Raw genomic sequence first — 24,022 nt, 5'->3', positions numbered from 1 at the left:
CTACAAACCAGAAAACAAATAGTCTTACCATCCAAAGATATGTACATTTACTTCCTGTATTAATTTCTTTTTTCTGTGAATAGTTTTTACGATGTCAGATTTTTCTTCTCTTTTTTTTTTTTTTAACTTGGTTAAATCTTACTATATATATAGTTGCATCAGGCTGTGTTTGTTTATCTGTCCCAAATACCAAAATAGAAGAAAATATTAGGAGATTTTGCAAAGAAATGTACTTGTTCTGTTTAAATTATCTCTGAATATGCATAAGAGAATTTAATAAAGTTTAAGATAGCAGAGAATCTTCAAATACTTTAGATTATGCTACATGCATTAAAGTTCTATAGATCTTTTTGTGAACATATCCATATTTCTTATTTTGGTGCAGCTACTCATATTTCATTGGCATCTAATTCTTGGTTCAGGCAACATTTCTTCCCTTCTTGCTATTCTTAATTTATTGTCATTCTATTACATATTTTTTATTAGGGAGATTAAAACAAGGATAATTTCAATGAAATGATAAATGTGATATTCCTAACAAAGTGCCCACCTAGTATAAACACACCCATGTTCCTAGTCACAAATCCTACATACATATAACCTGTTTTCTCAGTTTAAGTTTTCACATAAAGGAATGTTCTCTATGAGAAAACACAGTGGGAAAGTTTATGTTTAATAACTGAAGAATACATAATATTTTTTGAAGTTCAAAAAGTTAACACTTCCCTTAATTCCACCACCTTAATATGACATTTATAGTTTGTATATTGCCGAGTATATATATTTACATTGTTGTGATCATAATATGCATACTTTATTGTTTTATAAGTAGTGTATATTCATTGAAGAAGAAATTAGAAAATCACATTATTTTCATTGAACAGATATCTATCTATAGACTGTACATTCATCCTTGGCACAGAGCTAGGCATTAGGGATACATATAACATAAAGAAGTCCTCTGTCATCATGGAACTTAATGGTCTAGTTGACTTTTGTCAAATTATTGGCATACTGGGGATGATCGTAATTCCAATATCATAGAATTATTAAAGGTGATGAGGGACTTAGCCATGCAAAGATCTGGGAAAAGACTATTCCAGGCAATGGGTACAGCTAGAGTAAAGATGTTAGGGCAGATATTAGTTGTGTTAGGTGTATTCTCAAGAAAGTGCAGAGTAGTAGATGAATCAGAAAGGCAGAGCCTGAGGCACTCATTGGGTAGGGCCGTCATCAAGATGTGGGGATTTTTATATAGTAAAACTCCTTGAGCTTTTCTATTCTGGTTTGTTGAACATCATATTACGAGCTTTTTTGGTATAGTTTTGCATAACCCTCTTTTTTCATTGTTGCTTAATATTTCATTATGTTCATGTACTATTATTTATTATTGTTACCATTTATTAAGGCATTTCCGGTGGGAAGTTTGTATGAAAATCAATTAATTGTCCTTCCATCCCAGCACAAAAGAACTTTCAAGCAGTTTGTGGTCAGCTCCTTCAGAGATCTGTGGCATGTCCCTTCCTTAGCCTCTGAAGTCTACTTAAGATTTACCTAATGTATATAGGTGGCCATATTATCGATACTGGTCTCTAAATAGATTTACAGCTATATTGTAAATTGCATAGTTACTTTATGATGCTTGCATTCCTTTGTCTGACACTGTAACAACCTTTTTCTAAGGCTGGCCTTTCTACTTTGTAGCACTAGATGATACAAGCCCTCTTTTGGTTGAGATTTAGGTTTATGTTATATAGCCTATCTTCAGGAAACTTATTCTGATATTTTGTGAAAAACAAAGCAAACAAACAAACAAAACCATTGCATATGATGGGAAGTAAAATCCCACCTGCTAGGTGGTGTGGTAGAGAAAGCTGAGAACTCAAATAATTGAATATACAGATAATGAATATACTACTTTATTTTAAAAAATAAGAGTTCTCTGGCTATTTAAGGGACTTTTTCCCCCCAAAATGCGTTTATTGTTTAAAAAATAAAATGTTCACATAGTAAATAATTTCAAAGGTACAAAGGTTAGAAGTCTTTTTTTAGTCATGGTTTTCTAGAGAAACTAATTTTACTGGTTTTTTCCATATCCTGTCATAGATACACTATGTTTGTGTACACACACATACACACACACATTCTTATTTTTTTCTTTATATGATTTTATCAAAAGAATGCCAGCATGCATTCTCTTATATTTTAAGAGATCTTTTTGAATTAGTACATAAAGAGTTTCTTCAATTAAAATTCATTCCTTTAAGCAGTGCTTCTGTATACAAACTTCTATAAAAATAAATTTGCATATGTGAGAGCTTATTTGCTAGAATAGATACCTGGAAGTAGAATTGTTGGATAATAAGAAAATTTCTCATGAAAATGACATAGAGCAAAAAGTAGGTAAAATAAAAAAAGAAAAAACAAGGGAGTCAAAGAGACAGTTTCAAAATTAATCATTTATTTTTAAACAAATTTTTTTTAATAGATCATAATTCAGAGACTCAGGAATGGAGTCTAGTACAGACGGATATGTTGATATGGATAATTCAAGCACCTCTTACATCCTATACCTTTTTCCCGATGTGACTACATCCTCGTTACCACCAAAACTTTGCCCTCCTCTCCCCACTCCTAAATCCATCCACCTGCTGCTCACATAGTATATTGAGCAGGTAAAGGGAGTTCTGTTGCCCAGCTAAGACAGCAGCACTGCTGACTCGGAACCTTTGGCTGGCAGATTGGGCCTCTAAAGCTCCTGAGTGGTTAACGCACAGCAGGTTAAGTATAGGAGGTTTTGGGGGGCTTCACAATGTAATGTTTGGAAATTGAGGACTGCCTGTGTAGACATCTTGCTTGAAGTTTAATCATGGACTGGCGAAAAGAAGATTCCAACCCCTCTGTTTTCTAAAGCATATAAAAAATATCTACATATTAGTTTTAGTTTTTCTTCATTTTCTTTGAAATAATTTTAATGAGAGAAAAAGATATATAGCATAAAATTTGCCATCTTAGCCATTTTTAAGTGTACAGTTTATTAGTGTTAAGTACATTTACATTGTTATGCAACTGTCATCACCATCCATCTCTAGAACTATTTCATTTTCCCAAACTGATAGTCTGTACCCATTAAACATTAACTTCCCATTCCCCTAGCCCCTGTTAACCACAATTCTACTTTCTATCTCTATGAATTTGACTACTCTTGATACCTCATGCAAGTGGAATCATACAATAATTGTGTTTTTGTGACTGATTGACCTCATTGAGTATAATGTCCTCAAGTTTTATCTATGTTGTAGCTTCTGTCAGAATTTCCTTCCTTTTATAAAAGCTGAACAATATTCCATTGTATGTATATACCACAGTTTGTTTATCCATTCTTCTGTCGACGAACTCTTGGGTTGTTTCCACTTTTGACTGTTATGAGTAATGGTGCCATTAAGATGGGTGTACAAATATATCTGTTTTGAATTCCTGTTTTCAGTTTTGTGGGGTCTTTAAAGTAATTTTTAGTCATCAAATATCTTCAAACAACAATGTTTAAAATTGTACTGAGATTAAGACAATACTTTAAGAAAGGACCATTCAAATTCTGGTTTTGGTTATCCCCAAAGCCCATTCTGCTACCAAAGCAACTTATAGATTTGTTTTCAACATCTGAATTTGTTGTAATTTTAAAAAATTATTTACAAGCTTAATTTAAACCCAGAGAACATAATTTCATAGAAACTATAGTTTCTTGAGAGGATTGAAATGGTACTATTAGCACCCCTTATATGATCTTCGAGCCTGCTAATCATTAAGAGAAAAATAATTGATTTTGGAAAAATGAAACAGAAATAGCCATTTCAGTGTTCGTGCCAGTCATTAGAAAATCTAAGTTGGAGATTGTATGTATGTATGTATGTACGTATGTATGTATCTTTTAAGACTATTACAAATTATTAAGAAAACAGTAAATCCTTTTTGAGGTAAAATTAGTAAATAATATTATATAAGTTTTAGGTATACAACATTATAATTTGATATCTGTATACACTATATACACAAAGTGATCCCCACCAAAAGTCTAGTTACCATCCTTTACCATCCAATATACCTCCTTTTCCTATTTTGCCCAACTTCCTTCCTCTCTGGTAACCACCAGTCTGTTTTCTGTTTCTATGAGTTAGTTTTTGTTTTGTTTAGTTTGTTCATTTGTTTTCTATTTTAAAAATCCTCATATGAGTGAAATTATATGATATTTGTCTTTGACTTATTTCACTTAGCATAATAACCTCTAGGTTTATCCATGTTGTCACAAATGGCAATATATCTTTTTTATGGCTAGGTAATATTCCACTGTGTATATATACAACATCATCTTTATCCGTTTACCTATCAATGTACACCTGGGTTGCTTCCATAGTTTTGCTATTGTAAATAATGCTGCAGTGAACATGGGGCATATATGTCTTTTCAAATTAATGTTCTTGTAATCTTCAAATACCCAGAGGTGGAATAGCTGGATCATATGGGAGTTCTAGTTTTAATTTTTTGAGGAATCTCCACATTGTTTTCCATAGCAGCTGCTCCAGTTTACCTACCCACCAACATTGTGTATAAGAATTTCCTTTTCTCCACATACTTCCCAATTCTTTTTTTATTTTTTTATTTTTTTATTTTATGACCATTTTTTTTTTCAATTACAGTTGACATTCAACATTGTATTAGTTTCAGGTATACAGCATAGTTGTTTGACATATATGTAATTTACAAGGTGATTCGCCTGATGAGTCTAGTACCACGTATAACACTTCTTGTTTCTTGTCTTTTTGATAATAGCCATTCTAGCAAGTGTGAGGTGATATCTCATTGTGGTTTTGATTTACATTGCCCTAACAATTAGCGGTGTTGAACATCTTTTCATGTGCTTGTTGGCCATCTATATGTCTTCTTTGGAAAAGTACCATTTCAGATTCTCAGCCCATTTTTTAATTGGGTTGTTTTGTTTTTTATTGTTGAATGAATTGTATGAGTTCCTTACCTATATTGGTTATTCACCCTTTGTCAGATATATGATTTGCAAATATCTTCTCTCATTCAGTAGGTTCCCTTTTGATTTTGATGATGATTTTCTTTGCTATGCAAAAGCTTTTTAATTTGATATAGTCACATTTGTTTGTTTTTGCTTTTGCTTCCCTTGCCATTGGAATCAGATCCACAAAAGCATCTCTAAGACAAGTGTAAAGGAGCTTACTCCTGTTTTTGTCTAGAAATTTTATGGTTTCAGGTCTTATATTCAAGTCTTTACTCCATTTTGAGTTAATTTTTGTGTGGTGTAAGATAGTGCTCTAGTTTCATTCTTTTGCATGTGGCCGTTTAGTTTTCCCAGCACTATTTATTGAAGAGACTGTCTTTTCTCCATTGTATGTTCTTGACTCCTTTGCTGTAAATTAATTGTCCATATTTGTGTGAGCTTATTTCTGGGCTCTTAATTCTGTTCCATTGATCTATGTTTCTGTTTTTTTATGCCAATACCATACCGTTTGGGTTACTATAGATGTGCAGTATGTTTGAAATCAGGGAGTGTGATACCTCTGACTTTGTTCTTTCTCAAGATTACTGTGGCTATTTGGGATCTTGCATGATTCCATATAAATTTTAGAATTATCTATTCTAATTCTGTGAAAATGTTGTTGGAATTTTGATAGGGATTACATTGAATCTGTAGATTGCCTTAGATAGTATGAACATATTAACAATATTAATTTTTCTAGTCCATGAGCATGGAATGTCTTTCCATTTATTTGTGTCTTTTTTACTTTCTTTCATCAGTGTTTTATAGTTTTCAGTGTACAGGTCTTTCACTTGTTTGGTTAAATTTAGTCTTGTATATTTCATTCTTTTTTGATGCAATTGTAAATGGGATTGTTTTAATTTCTCTTTCTGTTAATTCATTATTAGTGCATAGAAACACCACAGATTACTGTATATTGATTTTGTAACCTGCAATCTTACTGAATTCACTTACTAGTCCTAACAATTTTTTGGTAGAGTCTTTTAAGTTTTCTACATATGCTGTCAGGTCATCTGCAAATAACAATTTTACTTCTTCCTTTATGATTTGGATGCTTTTTATTTCTTGCCTAATCGTGTGGCTAGGACTTCCCAACATTATGTTGAATAAAAGTGGTGAGGGGGCATCCGCGTCTTGTTTCTGAACTAAGAGGGAAAACTTTTAGCTTTTACTGTTGAATACGATGTCAGCTGTGGGTTTGTCATATTTGGCCTTAATTATGTTGAGGTATGTTATCTCTGTACCCATGTTGTTGAGAGTTTTTATCATAAATAGATGTTAAATTTTGTCAAATGCTTTTCCACATCTATTGAGTTGATCATACAGTTTTTATCTTTCATTTGGTTAATGTGGTGTATCAAGTTGATTGATTTGCAGATGTTGAACCATCCTTGCATCCCTGGAATAAATCCCATTTTATCTTAGTGTATGATCCTTTTAATATATTGTAGAATTTGGTTTGCTAATATGTTGTTGAGAGTTTTTACATCTATGTTCATTAAGGATATTGGCCTGTAATTTTTGTTGTTGTGTTCTTGTCTGGTTTTGGTATCAGGGTAATGCTGGCCTTCTAAAATGAGTGTGGAAGTATTTCCTTCTTTCCAGTTTTTCGGAAGAGTTTGAGAAAGATAGGTATTAAATCTTCTCTAAATGTTTGTTAGAATTCACCAATTAAGCCGTCTGGTCCTAGACTTTGTTTATTGGGAAGTTTTTGATTACTAATTTAATGAACTTAGCAGTAATCGGTCTATTTAGATTTTCTGTTTCTTCATGTTCAGTTTTGGAAGAGTATGTTTCTAGGAATTCATTTATTTCTTCTAGGTTGTCCAATTGTTTGTTATATATTGTTCATACTAGTCTCTTAATGATCCTCTGTATTTGTGTGGTATTAATTGTAACTTGTTCTCTCTTATTTCTGATTTTGTTTGAGTCCCTTCTCTTTTTTTCTTGGTTAGTCTAATTAAAGGTCGATTTTGTTTATCTCTTCAAAGAACCAGCTCTTAGTTTATCAGTCTTTCCTGTTGTCCTTTTAGTATCTATTTTATTTTCACTTTGATTTTTATTATTTTCTTCCTTCTACTAACTTTGGACTTTGTTTTTCTTTATTGTTTCTAGTTCTTTAGCTGCTGCTGTTGTAAATTGTTTGTTTGAGTTTTTGTTGTCGTTTCTTGAGATAGACCTGTATTGGTAGGAACTTTCCTCTTTGAAATGCTTTTTTTTGCATCCCATAGATTTTGGTGTGTCATATTTCTGTTTTCACTTGTCTCTGGGTATTCTTTGATATCTTCTTTGATTTCTTTGATGACCCATTGGCTTTTCAGTAACATATTGTTTAATCTCTCATTGTTGTGGGTTTTCCAGTTTTCTTTTTGTTATTAATATCTAGTTTCATACCATTGTGGTTGCAGAAGATGTTTGATATAATTTCAGTCTTTTTGAATTTATTGAGACTTGTTTTGTGGCCTAGCATGTGATCTATTCTGGAGAACGTTTGGTATGCACTTGAGAAGAATGTGTATTCTGCTGCTTTGGATGGCTACATTGGATGGAATATTCTTCGTATGTCTATTAAGTCTAACTGACCTTAATAATCTTAACCTAGTAGTTTAAGGTCAGTGGTTCCTTATTTATTTCTGTCTGGATTATCTATCCATTGATATAAGTGGGATGTTACAGTCCCCTAGTATCATTTTATTGCTGCTAATTTCTCTCTTTAGTTTTGTTAATATCTGCATTATATATTTTGATGTTCCTGTATTTGGTGCAGTATATATTTATAAATGTTATATCTTCTTGCTGGCTTGCCCCTTTTATCATTATGTAATGCCCTTCTATATCTTTTATTACAAGCATTGTTTTAAAGACTATTTTGCCTGGTATGAGTACAGCTGTATGGAATATTTTTCTCTATCTCTTCATTTACAGTCTGTGTGTGTCCTTCTCAAGCAAGGCTCTTGTAGGCAGCATATAGACGAATTGTGTTTTTTTAATCCATTCAGCCACTCTTTGACTTCTGATTGGAGATTTTAGTCCATTTACATTTAAAAATATTTATCGATGGGTACATACGTATTATCATTTTGTTAATTGTTTTCTGGCTGTATTCATAGTTCCTCTCTGTCCTTTCTGCTTCTTTTTCTTCTCTTGTGGTTTGATGGCTTTCTTTAGTGTTGTATTTAGATTCCTTTTTCATTATCTTTTGTGTATTTAACATTAAATTTTTGCTTTGTGAGGTTCACTTATCACATTCTATGTATGTAACAATCTGTTTTAATTTGGTAACAGCTTAAATTTGAACACATTACAAAATTTTACACTTTAACTCTCCTACTCTTGTTTTATATTTTTGATGTCACTTTTCCCTCTTTTCATTTTATGTATCACAAACTAATTATTGTAGTTTCAGTTAATTTTACTACTTTTGTCTTCTAACCTTTATACTTGCTTTATAAGTAATTGATCCCCTACCTTCACTATATGTTTACCTTTTCCAGTGAGATTTTTATGTTCATATGTTTTCTTGTTATTAATTAGTGCCATTTCTCTCCAGCTTAAAGAAGTCTCTTTAACCTTTCTTATAAGGCCCCTTTAGTGGTGATGAAATCCTTTAGGTTTGCTTATCTGAAAAACTCTTAATCTTTCCTTTCTGAATAACATTGCTGGGTAGAGAATTCTTGGTTGGAAGTTTTCTCCTTCTAGTATTTTGTATATGTAATGCCACTTTCTTCTGGTTTTTAAAATTTCTGCTGAAATTTTTACCGATACCTTATGGGGTTTCCCTTGTATATAAGAAGTTATTTTTTTCTTGCTGCTTTTAACACACTCTCTTTAATTGTTACCATTTTAGTTATCATGTGTCTTGGTGTGGGTCTCTTTGAATTCATCTTATTTGGAACTCTTTGGACTTCCTGGCCCTGTATGTCTGTTTCCTTCCTTAGGTAAGAGAAGTTTTCAGTCATTATTTCTTTAAATAAGTTTTCTGGCACTTTCTTCTCCCTCTGGGAACCCTACAATGCAAATGTTATTCTGCTTAGTGTTAATTCCAATGGTCTCTTAAGGTATATTCACTTTTTTTAAATTCTTTTTTCTTTTTGCTGTCCTGTCTGAGTTTCATTGTTTGATCCACCACCTCATTGATCTGTAATTCTGCTTCATCCAGTCTGCTTTTGAACTTCTCTAGTGTATTTTTCAGTTCAGTAATTCTTCAGCTCTGTGCTTTCTGTTTGGAACTCTCTTATATTTTCTATTTGTTGAAGATCTCATTGAGTTCATCTATTCTTCTTTTATAACCGTTACTTTGAACTATCAGTCAGATTGCTTATGTTCATCTTATTAATGTCTTTTTCTGAGGATCTATTCTGTTCTTTCATGTGGAACGTATTCTTTGTCTCTACATTTTGCCTGACTCTGTATTTATGTGTTAGGCAAATTTATTGTCTCTCCCAGTCTTGAAGTAGCAGCCTTATGTAGTAAATGTCATATGAGGCCCCAAAGTGCAATCCTCACTAGCCACCATGGCGAGATGCTCAAGGAGCATCCCTTGTGTGGGCTGCATGTGCCTGCCTGTTCTAGAGGGGTTGTGACTGAGGTGCAGGCATGTTTGGGGCTCTTGCCCAGCCCAGTTGTCATGCTCTGCTGCAGTGTGGGGTAGGGCAGGGTTCTCAGTGGGGTACTCCCATAGGCTCTAGCAGGTTTGGAAGAGTTCCAGAATGGTACTCATCAGAGCCATCATTAGCAACGTAGAATGAGATCACAAAAATGGTGCCTGCCAGAGTCTGTCTCTGGAGAGCATTCCAGCAGTTTCCTGCCTTTCTGGCAAACAGGCACTTTAAGATTAGTAAGTGGGAGATGTTTCCTTCACATAAGGTCTAGGAACTTTTCAAGTTGGCGTTTTTGCTTTGGTTCTTGGGGTGAGTGAGTCTGTGTGTGAGCCCTTTAAGAGCAGGGTCTTTATTCCTTATAGTTCTGTGGTTTTTCTGAATGTAATCCTTGTTGGTTTTCAAAGCCAGGCATTTGAGGGGCTTGTCTCTCCTGTGCAGGTTCTAAGGGTGGGGGTACCTGGTATGGCGCACAAGTCTCTCACTTCTCAGGAGAAAATTTCATATTTTGGGATCTCTCCCAATTGTAGATCTTTGCACCTGAGGTAGGGTTTTTATTTGCCTCTACTTCCTGACTTAATGCTGTCCTTTTATCCTTTGTTGTGGAGGCTCTCTTCATCCAGTTTTCAGGTCTCTTTTAGAGAAAAAGATTTCATTTGTAATTGTAGATTTGTCGTGTCTGTGGGAGGAAGTGAGTTCAGTATCTTCCTACATCATTTTGAACCTCGGCTCTCTCAATATATCTTCTTTTGAGTCTAGATTAATCATGCCAGATTTTCTGTTTTTTTTTTTTTCTTATATAGATTTTGGCAAAGCCTTCTGTGTTCTGAGATTAAAATGGAATTGTTTTATATCTTTGCTTTTTTCCTGGTACTTTTATGATCGTTACTACTATTTGAGGTCAAAGTGCCATATCTGGGCTGAATTATTTCAGGAGTCTCTCACTGGTTTCTTTGCTTCCCTCTTTGCCAGTTTTCCTACTGTATCCTCAACACCTTCACCAAATTGTACATCAGTCCCCCAGTTATAACTTCCCCAGTGGCTTCCTATCTCAGAGTAAAAGGCAAAGTTCTAGAAATGGCCCACAAGGCCCTATAAGGTCTGAACTCTGGCTCTCTTTTTCCCTTCCCATTCTACACTCTCACCGACAGTTTTTCTCCATTCTCTCAAGCTTGCTCCTGCCTCATGGTCTTTGCACTTGCTCCTTCTACCTGTAGTACTTTTCTCCCAGATACTGGCAAGAATTGCTCCCTCCCTTTCTTTGGGTCCTTGCTCCAGTATCACTTCTTCAGAAAGTTTTTCTTTGACCATCCTATTTAACTGATCATCCACTTTCCTTATCACTCTTACTCTACTTTATTTTTCTCTCTGATGCTTACTTGACACACAGAGATCTCTAATTCATTTTCAATTTACCTTGTTGAAAGGTATGCACTATGGATTAAACTACTTTTTTAGATGCTACCTACTTGATCTAACACCCTTTACTCAATAATCTCTTTTCCCTTTTGTTTGGAAAGTCTTCTTTGGCAGTAAAGTTTTTCTCCATTCTCTCATTGTAATGGTTTTCTATTTTATTCTCTTAGGTCTTTCAGATACACAGTCATATTATCTGTAAATAATAGTTTTGTTTTTTCCTTAACAGTTTTTATAATTTTATATCTTCTTGGCTCATTGATCTGGGTGACACATCCAGCACAATGCTAAATAATAGCAATGATAGTAAACATTTTCATCTTAGTTTTTATTTTAATAAGAATGCTTTTAGTATTTTCCCATTGAACAAAATGTTATTGGCATGGGTAGAGATAGACATATCCTATTATTTTAAGGAAGTATCCATCAGTTCTTTAAAATATTTTTCAAGAGTGTATGTCGACTTTTGTCACATGCATTTTTAACATCTATAGAGTTGATATATCTAAAAAAGATTATGTGGTTAATGTAACGAATTATGATGGTGACATTATACTATGTAGATTTCTGAAATAAACTGTATTTCATCATGGGACATTTTTCATGTACTGCTGATTTTGTTTGTTTGCATAACAAAGGAAAATAATAAACTGATCTCACCCATGCAAAATTCTAGACTGAATATTAGCATTCACATTTACTGTAACACTTGAAGTACTCAATTTTATTTATTTCCCTTTTACTTTATGTCTGTTATTAACAAACATGTTTCTTCTTTTTTCTTTTTGATTTTGTTTGTTTGCATAACAAAGGAAAATAATAAACTGATCTCACCCATGCAAAATTCTAGACTGAATATTAGCATTCACATTTACTGTAACACTTGAAGTACTCAATTTTATTTATTTTCCCTTTTACTTTATGTCTGTTATTAACAAACATGTTTCTTCTTTTTTCTTTTTTTCCACTCGCTTTCCTGTAATATGGACATATTTGCTATTTGTATTAGTTTCTTATGGCTTCTGTAACAAATTAACCACAAACCCGGTGCTTTAAACAATAGAAATATATTCTCTTATAGTTCCAGAAGCCAGAAACCTGACATTAGTTTCACTGGGCCAAAATCAAGGTATTGGTAGGGCTGTGCTTCCTCTAGGAGACAATCTGTTCCTTGCCTGTTCCAGCTTTTTGTACTTGCAGACATTCCTTAGCTTGTAGCTATATCACCCTAAGCTCTGATCACATGTGTTTTAAAATGTAAATTTCATTATTCAAGTATAGTGAGGCCAACAGATCAAGTGATGACTACCTTTGAAAAGTTTTTATACTTGCAGTTTTTAAAAGAAAGGGGCATATCATGTCATAGGTGGCCACATGGGGAAGCACCAGGGAAAAGGGGAAACTGGACAGGAATCTATATTGTGGCTTCCATAGGAAAGTGTGGGCAAGGGTGAGTAAGCAGGGTAAGGACTGACTGATTTGAGTACTTTCAGCAAGTTCTGGAGCTTAGAGCTGTTTTCTGATACCTGGCTCTGGAGTAATTAGGGCAGGTGGATTGTGGCCAGAAGTGTGAAAGCTCCAAAGAGAGCGGGGCGGGAAAGGGGGCGGCGGTGTCTGGATTGGTTAGTTTACATATGAAAGATGCACTCACTGTCAAGTCATTATCTCTAGGAATTAGCTAACTCTGGGAGGGGCAGTCCCTCCAAGATCAGCAAGGCCCTAGATGTCAAAGCATCAGAAACACATGGTTAAGACATTATTTTTTTCTATTCTGTCTGAAATCTCTGCCTCCCTTTGATAAAGACACTTGTGATTGCACTGAGGCCCACCTGGATGATCAAGGATAATCTCCCCATTTTAAGATTTTTAACTTAATTACATCTGTGAAACCATTGTCATGTAAGATAACATTCACCATATTAAGGCACCAGTGATTAGGATGTCAAATTCTTGGAGTGGGGGAGCATTATTCCTGTCTGCACACTATTCTTTTTTCTCCTTGTGAATTTGAGAGTTCTGTCAGTATCAGTTTGCACGTATTCTTGTTGCATACATGGTGATTCTGTGTACAGATGTAAGCATCTGACCATTATGTTTTACAGTGCAGTTTTAAGCATTGACATGTTCACTGAATAATATTACTTTATTATAAAATTAATTTTTATTTTTTCTTTTATTATATATAAGGCATTATATAGATTAAAAATATGTGTGTAAGTAGGTTATTTACTTATGGATACCTTCCGAATAATAAAGGGGAGTTATAAAATATTTATTATAAAAAGATGACATGAGTCACTGGGTTGAGAACTCCTCTAGTTCATCTACTTAATTTTATGTATAGATAGATGGGGCACCTGGGGTTTTGAGAAATTAAGTGACTTGTTTAATGTCACCTGGTTAGTGCCAGGGCAATGATGAGGAATAATTAAGTCTTTTAGAAAAATAAAAGGTAGAGAGAAGGGAGAAGCTTCCAAAAGAAGTCAGGGCCCCAAAACTAAGAGATTCCAGAGCAGAAAATAGTAGCAGCACTCACGTGTTTCAGGGATTAAAAAAGAAAGAAAGGAAAGGTGGGGAAGTTTGAAATTCTCTCAGGAATGTAAAAGAAGAGGGAAGAATAAGGATTTGAAACTAGGAAAAGCGCAGATTAGGAACTTTGTTTTGAGAATTATTGGTTATGAATATGGATTATCCTGCGCTGAAGGGAGCATTTGTCCCTAGACTAGCACTTTCCTATCTCAAGCCTCTGGCAAACTCCTATTCATCATCTTTCAGAAATAGCTAATCTCGAGTCCATTTCACACCCTGCCTGTTCCAGAAAGGAAGGAAGGTAGAATTGAAAAAAATACTAAAGAGAGGAATATACATATTCCTCTTACTGTGCTTTTTTTCCTTTTTAAATTTTTATTGACCTTTATTCAGTTTGATGGATGGGCAGCTGAGGTTTTTTGGTTGATATTAAATGTTGCCAGGTTACAACTTTCAAACTATCAGTACTAAAAATAAAAGCCTTACTGTCTAAAAATCATACATTTTGTCCCATGTAATAGCATATTAATATTTATATCTGAGACTTGGGGATAATCTACTTTTCAAATAATTTTATTCTATTTACCATCTTTCCTTAGAATTCTGAGTAGATTAATTAGCTGCTACCTGAAAAATACAAACTTGGATTCTTAGCATGTAAACTGCATAAAGTATTCTAGTCAGTTATCAGCAGGCTGATGGCTAACATATGCAAACATAATAATTAGCAAAGAATATACTGGATTGCTGACAGTACGTTTTTTTAAATTAAAATTATCAGAATGATATTGGTTCATAAAATCACATAGATTTCAATTGTACAATTCAATAATATGTTATATGTATATTGCATTGTGTGTTCACTACCCAAAGTTAAATATCCTTCTGTCACCAAATATATGACCCAGTTTACCTCCCCTCTCCTCTCTACCTCTGGTAAGCACTAATCCAAATGCCCATATCCATGAGTCTCTGCTTGTCTTACATGTTCGTTTGTTGTTTCAGTTTTATATCCCACATATGAGTGAAATCATATGGTGCTCAACTTTTTCTATCTGACTTACTTAAATTAGCATGATAATCTCAAGATCCATCCATGTTGTCCCAAATGGCAGTATTTCATTTTTTCTAATGGCTAAGTATGGTCCCCTTTATCATTATGAAGTATCCATCATTATCTCATTGCCTTTTTTATCTTGAAGTCTATTTCGTCAGATACAAGTATGGCTGCACCCACTTTTCTCTGGATGCCATTTGCTTGGAGTATCGTTTTCTACTCTTTCACTTTGAGTCTGTTTTTGTCCTTGCAGCTGATATGTGTCTCTTGAAGGCAGCATATGGTTGGGGTTTTTTGATCCACTCAGCTACTCTGTCCCTGTTTATTGGTGAGTTCGGTCCATTTACATTTAGGGTGATTATTGAAATAGGTTTTCCTAAGCCATTTTATCTCTTGTTTACTGGTAGCTCAGTGTATCCATTGTTTCTTTGCCCTTGTGTTTCTCTCTGTTATTTTAAATCTTGAGAAAATGTCCTCGAAGAAACATGCATTAGATTTATTTGAGAAAGTCTTTAAAGCAGCTGTCTTAAATATGCTCAGAGAACTAAAGGAAAACACAAAGAACTAAAAGAACAATATATGAACAAGATGAGAATTTCAACAAAGAGAAATTATAAAAAAGAATTAAATTCTGGAGCTGAACAATACAATAAATGAATTGAAATTTTCTTTGTATGCCTTGTAATATTTTGCTAAAAATTGACATTTGAAAAAACAGCTGCCTTTCCTGTTGTTGGAAGATTTCATCATTGTGTGAACATCATAGAGTGCACTTACACAAACCTAGATATATAGGATCATGTCATCTGCAAATAATGACAGTTTTACTTCTTCCTTTCCAATTTGGATGCCTTTTATTTCTTTTTTTTTTTTTTTTTGTCTGATTGCTGTGGGTAGGATTTCCAATACTATGTTGAATAGAAGTGGTAAAAGAGGATATCCATGTCTCATTCCCTGATCTTAAGGAAAACACATTAAGCTTTTCTCCACTGAGTATAATGGCCTTTATTATGTCAAGGTATGTTTCCTCTATTCTCACTTTGCTGAGAGTTTTTATCATAAATGTATGCTGGATTTTGTCAAGTGCTTTTTCTGCATCTGTTGATATGATCATAGTTGTACCTTTCGATTTGTTAATGTGGTATATCACATTAATGGATTTGAATCAACCTTGCATCCCAGCAACAAATCCAACTTGATTATGGTGTATGATCTTTTAACTATCTTGCTGAATTTGGTTTGCTAATATTTTGTTGAGGAATTTTGCGTCTGTGTTCATCAGGGATATTGGCCTGTAATTTTATTTTTTTGTAATATCTTTGTCTGGTTTTGTATCAAGGTAATGGTGGCCTCATAAAATGAAGTTGGGAGCCTTTCCTCCTCTTCAGTTTTTGGGAATCGTTTGAGAAGAATAGGTGTTAATTCTTTGAATGTTTGGTAAAATTCACCTGTGAATCCATCTGGTCAAGGACTTTTGTTTATGGGGAGTTTTTTGATTACTGATTCAATTTCATTGGTAGAAATGGATCAGTTAAGATTTTCTGTTTCTTCTTGACTCAGCCTTGAAATATTGTTATATTTCTAGGAAGGTAGATATTTCTTCCAGATTGTCCAATTTGTTGGCATATAATTGGTTGTAGTATTTTTTTATAATCCTTTGTATATTTGTGGAGTCAGTTGTCACTTCTCTCCTTTCTGATTTTATTTGGATTCTTTCTTTTTTTCCTTGATGAGTCTAGTTAAAGGTTTATCAGTTTTTTATTTTTTTTTAAAGAACTAGCTATTGGTTTTATTGATCTTTTATATTGTTTTTTTAGGCTATTTCACTAATCTCTGCTCTGATTTTTATTATTTTCTTCCTTCTACTCTCTTTGGCCTTCGTTTACTGTTCTTTTTCTAGTTCCTTTAGGCATAAAGCTAGGTGGTTATTCGAGATTTTTCTTGTTTCTTGAGATTGGTCTGTATTGCTATGAATTTCCCTCTTAGGACTTCTTTCACTGTGTCCAAATTTGAGATTATCGTATTTTCATTTTCATTTGTCTCAAGGTGTCTTTTGATTTCTTCTTTGATCTCATCATTAATCCATTCATTGTTTAGTAGCATGTTATTTAGCCTCCATGTGTCTGTGTGTTTTCCAGGTTTTTTTCTTGTAATCGATTTCTGGTTTCATACCATTGCGGTCAGAGATGATGCTTGGTATGATTTCAGTCTTCTTAAATTTATTGAGACTTGTTTTGTGACCTAAAATGTTGTCTGTCTTAGAAAATGTTTCATGTACACTTGAAAAGAATGTACATTCTGCTGCTTTGGGGTGAAATTCTCTAAAAATAATCTGTTAAATCCATCTGATCTAGAAGGTCTGTCCATTAATGTCAGTGGGGATGTTAAAGTCTCCTACTATGACTGTATTACTGTCGATCTCTTTCTTGTAATATTTTTCTTTTATATGTATTAAGAATACTGGTTAACCTCATTTTGGATCTTTTTTGATGGTCTTGCATATCTGGGCTTTTTGTCTATCTAGTCTTTTCCCCTTATTTTGATTGCATTTTTTCTGATTATCTCAGATTTTTATGATAGCAATCTAATTTTCAACTATATTATTTCAGTTTCTTGATAGTTCAAAATTTGGTAGTTTTTTTAATGGTGGTGTTTTGATATTCTCTCTTTCAGTTCCTGTTGTTTATCATATTTTCTATTTATTGACTAGCCATGTTCTTATTAGGTTAATCTAGACCTCAGAACAGTTTGGGAAGACCTCGTTCTGTTCTTTGAGTTATGTTGTTTTCACATTTTACTCTGTCTTGTGCATGCTGTATTCCTTTCTTGATTGGCTGATCATTTGCTATAATGTGTACACCAAATAGCCATGCTGCTTCTAATTACTTGTTCTTCCTTTTGGGCCTCTTTGTCCAAATTCTCTTTATGTTCTCACCTCTCAGAAGAGGTGAGGGACTTCTGCACTCTCTTCTTACAACCATATCCATGTCCAGTTTTTTCTCCATTTAGAGCTACAATTTGAAAGCCTTTTTTCTTAATATATGTGTTTTATCTTCAGCCAGTGGGTGTAGTGATTGACATGCTTTGTTAGACTCTCAGCACTGTGTTCTCGTTTCTGAGATTTTGCTAAAATGTCACCTATTTCGGAGTGTAGGAGGTGTGAGTATGGAGAAATTCTTTTGGCTTCAGACTGGCTCCCCAGTGCACTGTGTACTCTGGAAAATTATTTTCAAATTACTTCCTGGCAACCTCTGTCTCCATTTTACAGTCAGAAGAATGAAAAGGTAACAATAACTGGTTAGTTTGCCCTCGTCAGGTTTGGGGGTATTAGTGAGAATTTCCAAGATTTTGTTAACTTCTCCAATGTTTCTCAGGGAAGAAAGGTTGCTAAGGTAGGCTGTGACCCTGGCCACACTAATTCTTCTCCACTCTAGAATTTTATGGTTTCTATCCTATGCCATTTGCCACCAGTTTTTAAGGTTCGTGGTATAGACTTCTGCCCTTTTCTGTTTCTTTGTTTGTGTTTGGTTGTTGTAGATGATGTGTTTTTTGTTTTTGTTTTGCTGTTTGTTTGTTTTACAATTTTTAATCCAAACACTAGCTTTTCAGGAAGAGGAATTCTGTCAAGCATTTTTATTTCTCCATTTTAATGTGGAAATCAGTGAAGACATGCTAGGTAATTTATCCAGTGTTACATGAATTTTAGAAGAGGAATTACCTAGTCTATTCAGCTCTCAAATTTTTTTTCCTCTCTTGTACTAGCCATGTTTATTCAAATTAAAATTCTTCTAAGCTGTAAAAATATAATTAATTTTAATATTGTAATATTGAAAAAAATGCTAAAACTACAATGTTTATATTTAACCTAATGCATATGAGGATCCCAGAATTTCTTTTCTCCTCTATTTCTTGTCTGTCTCACAGGTTTAAAAGATTGGAAGTCAAGTCAGTGAACCTCTTTTACTTCTAAAAGCACTTTTATAAGCTTCACTTGTTAAATATACTGATATATTAAAGTCTTTTAATGGTTTTGGCTTTTTTCCATTAGAGGTCATAAAAGAAGTTCACTTTGTTTGGCATTGTTGACTTGGAGTTTTTTTGTAATAACTCTTAAATGTGTGTGTTTTGTTCATGCCAAGACTGGATTTACATATAAAGTATAGTAAAATAAAGGAAGATATACCCTAGTTCATGCTTTGGCAATAAACAAACAACCATCATAACTTTTTTTTTTGGATTTTAGACCTTTAAATTGAAAATATCAACATTATAGATTGTACATATGTTAAGAGCTTTTCATGGTCTTTCTTGTAATGACTTATTATTGTTCTTCACCCTTTGGTTTCCATTCTGTTAGCCATGTACTAGTTAACTTTTTTGTTTAGAATTGACATGAATCACATCTGAGGACCTAAAATAAGAAAACTGTATACAATTGTCTAATGAAGCTATTTTCAGTTGTAACCTAAATTTTCATTCTTCTAAAAAATATTTTAAATTACCATTGGCATTCAATATTTTGTTATTTTCAGGTATGAGGAATAGTGATTAGACATTTATATAATTAAATTTTCATTCTTTAAGATTCTTTGTAACTGAGGTTGAGATATATGCATACACACAGTCATGTACACATATGTATGACTTGCCAAACTAAGTTTAGACCATACCTGGATTAATGTTTGGAAAATAATATTTTTGGAAAAATAATATATTTTCTCCTACTTTTACCACTTAGTAACATGCAAAGGACACACAGTCATTGTCTCTAGTGTTCCATTGCTAGCATATACCACCTTTCTTGTTCTTTTATCAAAACATTTCTCCGATTTTTTGGGGGGTGAAGGGGGTTTGGTTAATTTCATTATTTAATACAGTAAGTACTCATTTAACATCATCTTTGATAGGTTCTGTGACTTTAAGTGAAACAATGGATAAAGAAACCACTTTTACTACAGGCTAATTGATATAAACAAGAGAGAAACTCCTATAGCATCTCATTAACATTATGAAACAACTTTGAATGAAAGTTCATTGAGGATGTGCTGTAGTTTATTTTATTCAGTACACTATCAAGATACTGTCATGTAGTCTGTCAGGCTGTGTTTATGGATTCAAAAAGAATGAAGAATGCAAAGCTATCATATTTTTATGTCTTTCGTACCTATTTGAAATAAAGTCCTGTATATTCATTGTGGGAGCTTCTGATTTTTATAGAGGCTCTTTACAGGGGAATTTAACTATTTGAAAGGCCATGATTTAACATTTTTGTGTGATTTTTGTTTCTGTTCAAACTTCCCTAATTACTAATAATAGTGATTTACACCTTAAAAAACATTTGTATACTATTATTTTATACTATTATATTGTTTCGTTCAACACATTACAGCCTTAACAGAGCTTTTAGTTTCACTGTTATGAATTTTCTTGTGGTCCTTATTCATAAGCCTTTGCCTACATCACCATCAGTTACATTGTTAGAGGCAGAATTGCTGAATCAAAGGCTATACACTCTTAAGGCTTTTGATACAAATTTGCCACATCCACTTATTTTATTCCTATTAAGGCTGAATATTTTGGCTGTATTTATTCTGTTGTTTGTGCTGTCTGTTCATTACTAAAAACATTAGGTCCATCTTATTTTCATTGATTTATGAGTTCTTTTTATAGTAATAATATCAATCTTTTGGCAAATATATTACATTGGGACCCTCCCCACCAAGTTTGGCATTTCCCTTTTGTTTTGTTTTGTTTTAGACCTGTTGCTTTCTAATTTACAAACATTTTTCACATAGACATTTAAATTTTTTATTTTGTAAAAATTTTCAATCTTTTATGAGTCTTTTTTCCTTTTTGCTTTTATGGTTAAAAAGTTATTCCCTATTCAGAGGTTATGTAAATTGTCATTAACACTCAAATGAAATTCTTAAATTTAGGATTTTTAAATTTTACTACTCCAACAAAATTTCTTATTGCTAATTATTAAAACTCAGCTTATGGTTATGAACTTATTGAAATAACGAGTCCCTGTTTTTTCAGACATGGGATTTCTGCTTAATTCTGCCTAATAGAAGTTTGATATTAGGGAAAATAATCTTTGATATGCATTGTTCAATGAGAGCCAGTGGATATTTTATTTTTTTCAAATGATGATATTTTTGCTCCAAAGTTAAGTATAGAAAGAATGAAAATCCAATCAATATTTATAAATACCCCACATAGTTCTGGTTTTATTTTGTTTTTAATTTCTTTGTTAGCTACTCCGTAACAGTAAAGCACTGATTGATGATTTGTTTTGCAGAATCCTTACAGCCTTTCCTGGAAGCCTGTAGCAACACTTTATTTTTTCGTACTTGCTCTGTGCTGCTTCGAACTCCTAAGCTTGATCTTCAAGTACTAGAAAAGCTCAGTATTATTCTACAGAAACTTTCTAAAATCAAGTAAGAATTTCTTAATTTCTAACATTTTTTATTGAAAAAATATTTTATTATGATCATTTAGACCTTCTGAATCCTATGCTAGTTCAATTTTAATTATTAAAATTTCCAATAAACGTAGAAAATTGAGATTCATAAATATGAATTCTTATCTAAGACCACATACTTAGTATAGAGTTAGAGTTTTAATCTTAGAATGTTTTGTTGTTTCTGTAGTTCATTTCAAACAGAGTATGTAAAACCATGAGCAATTTTTAGCAACCAAGTGATGGTATCAGAAGAAATTATTGCACACTGATATTCTGTAATACCACAGGTGAAAATAATAAAAGATAATAAAAGTATATTTTGCAGCTTCTTGTTTATATGCCGAGGTTAGTTTAGGGAATTAGAATGAAGCAAGCAGAAAAGGTTTAAAATAATGTTAGTAGCTGGGTTTATTTTAGGAAATTATTATGGGCTTGCTACTGCCACTAATTTGGATTTTATTGTAAGAATTGAGAGTTTTTATTTTCTTTTATATTTCCTCTTCTTTCCCCTGATGCAAACATTGGTATAACCATTTTTAAAATTATAACTGAAGGATATAGATTTTAAGGTATATTTTTCTTAAATCTTGGTATGGTCTAGTGTTTCCTCTGAGGCAAGTCTGAACACCTTCTATCTCATCTTATTTTTATAACAGTAAAGTTTTAATTTTGGTTCAGCTCCTCTGCACCTGTCCGTTCCCCTAACCCATGATTTCCATGGTAGTGAACTTAGGTATTTTACCAGACCTCATTATACTTGAATAGTAAATATAATGCTCCTTAAAATTATTTGTAGATATGTGACTAGGCCTTTACATTCTATTTGGTGCTTAATATACCATATCCTACCATAGTAAATTATTGTCAAATTATAACCTCATACTCAACAAATTGTTAGCTTTTGTCTGGTAGCAATTAAACAACAATTCATTGTCTTCCTTTTCTTGCAAACTGACTGTACCATAATTGTCTTGATTTGTAATCAATAAATTCTCAGTAAGGCCTGTTGTAGTTTACCCGTGGGGCCATGAAGCTGCAGTTACATTACTTAGGTTTAATTCTTAGTTGTTAATTCATGGGACTTTTTTTTAAGTAGTCTCAAAGTACATATATATCCTTGGGCCAAAGTGTTTTACTATCTATGATGTGTTTTATAGCGTACGTTCATTTCAGACTTAGATAAAGAACCAGAAAAAGCTTTAACAAGAGGGCTGGGAATAATTGATGCTCAAGCAATCTTAAAGTAAATCTTTAAAACCACAAAGATACAAATCCTGTTATATCAAATGGATAGTTACATACAGTTATTTGATAATTTCTCTCAAGATGTAAGTATTTGTAGACAAGGAAATAAATATGTAATCAGATGTAATTCTAACTAATTGATAATGAAATTACTGACTGGTTATTCGAAAGAGGATGGTTGAAAAGGTATTTTGGAGCCAAGGCAAAAGGTAAACCAATATTCTGCTATTTTAAAAAGCCCAGCTTACTTAAAATAAGATGATTATGTATTTGATTTTTTCTTGCTGTGAGGAAAGAGCAATTCTCAAGTGTTGTAATAGTGAGTAGAGTGCAGTTTTCAGGATTATAAAACATTTTCTTTTTTCCCTAAATACTTTTCTACTTTAGGCCTACCTCATACAACCTATTTTGTTTGTCTTGGCATTTTAATCCTTTAGTTACCTATTTTTTTCCACTATTTTAAAAAAATAGATGTTATTTTCCCACATTTACACATAAATTATCTCTCAGTATCATTACAGATCAACTCCCTAAGTGCATGTAAGTAAATTAATGTACTCATTCTCTTACAGGAGTAATAAGAAGCTATTTGAACTTTTTACAATTCATTTGATGCTTCAAGAAATACAAAGGACAACACATCCAGAACATGCCTTTCTCTGTATTAACCTAAATTCAACTCTGTTCAATTTGGGTTTAACCAAATGCAACTCCCTGGCCTCCAATGCAAGCCATTAGTCTGGCTTACTGTTGTTTCATATATATATTATATATGTGTTGCTTATTTGTAAGATTGCAAAAATCATCAAAGTAACTAAAAGTCTACCAAGTAAAGTTTTCAATAGCATCATTTATCATGAAAAATAAAATGAAAAAATTTTTAACTTTAAAAATGAAATCTGTTGAAGCTCTGGAATTTTTGGAATGTTACAGTTCAACTAAGGTAAAAAAAAATGGGCAAGATGGAGTTTCCAGAACTAATGACACTGGAGTTAGTTTTTATAAAAGCGCTTTAGAAAAATTCTTAAAATTATGTCATTATTTGGAATAAAATTGGTGTTTATATGGGAACAGGGCTAGATCATGTTGTCATTTTTTTTTTTTAAATATATTAGAAATATCCCCTTTTGGAAGCAAAAGTACATATTTTTTAACCACCATCTTCATATCATAACTTTCTATCCTAGATTCACAAATACTGATTCTTTTATTGCACTGTTCAGAGTACTTTAGAGAAAGAATTTTTAAAGCAGAAGCATTATTCAAAGATACAGTTGAAAAAAGATTTGGGGAGCTAAAGATCTGCATGTACCGATCAAAAGAGCTTATCACGTTTCAGGAAAGAACAATGAGAAATGGAGTTCATAATTAGATATCTTATAAGTTAGATACATTACAATTATAATTTAATTATTATTATTAAATTACAAGGACAAAGGCAAAAAGAAACATACGCCAGTTACCTACAAGAGAAAAAAATGAAGCTAGCCTGATACAATGCCAGAAGCTGATAGGGAACTATGCCCTTAACTTTTGGAGAGAGGAAATTTTAATCCAAGAATTTATACTTAGTGAAGATATCTTTCATAATCGAAGACAGTAGAAAAAGATTTTTAGATGTGCATGTGTTTGGAAATTATACCACTTAT

The 24,022-nt window shown here is 33.0% G+C and overlaps 1 protein-coding gene across 16 annotated transcripts in view; it reads left to right on the top strand.

The window, feature by feature from the left end:
- Positions 1 to 24,022, top strand: part of CCDC138 (coiled-coil domain containing 138) — a 165,210-nt gene that overhangs the window by 55,360 nt on the left and 85,828 nt on the right. For 7 of the 16 annotated variants that reach the window (XM_025048477.1, XM_025048474.1, XM_025048476.1 and 4 more), the window contains 3 exons: positions 14,916 to 14,990; positions 20,964 to 21,102; positions 22,946 to 23,444. The exons of 4 other annotated variants lie outside the window; for them this stretch is intronic. In XM_025048477.1, coding sequence (XP_024904245.1) covers positions 14,916 to 14,990; positions 20,964 to 21,102; positions 22,946 to 23,111 — 380 coding nt within the window. In that variant the 3' untranslated portion in view covers positions 23,112 to 23,444. Of the gene's footprint in view, positions 1 to 14,915; positions 14,991 to 15,559; positions 15,595 to 20,963; positions 21,103 to 22,945; positions 23,445 to 24,022 lie in introns of those variants that run through there. 5 more of the 16 variants (XM_006914249.3, XM_006914248.3, XM_025048479.1 and 2 more) reach the window with 4 other exon arrangements.

Source organism: Pteropus alecto, unplaced genomic scaffold, assembly GCF_000325575.1.
Source record: "Pteropus alecto unplaced genomic scaffold, ASM32557v1 scaffold55, whole genome shotgun sequence".
NCBI classification, from domain to species: domain Eukaryota; kingdom Metazoa; phylum Chordata; class Mammalia; order Chiroptera; family Pteropodidae; genus Pteropus; species Pteropus alecto.
This window is presented reverse-complemented; position numbering and strand designations above follow the sequence as displayed.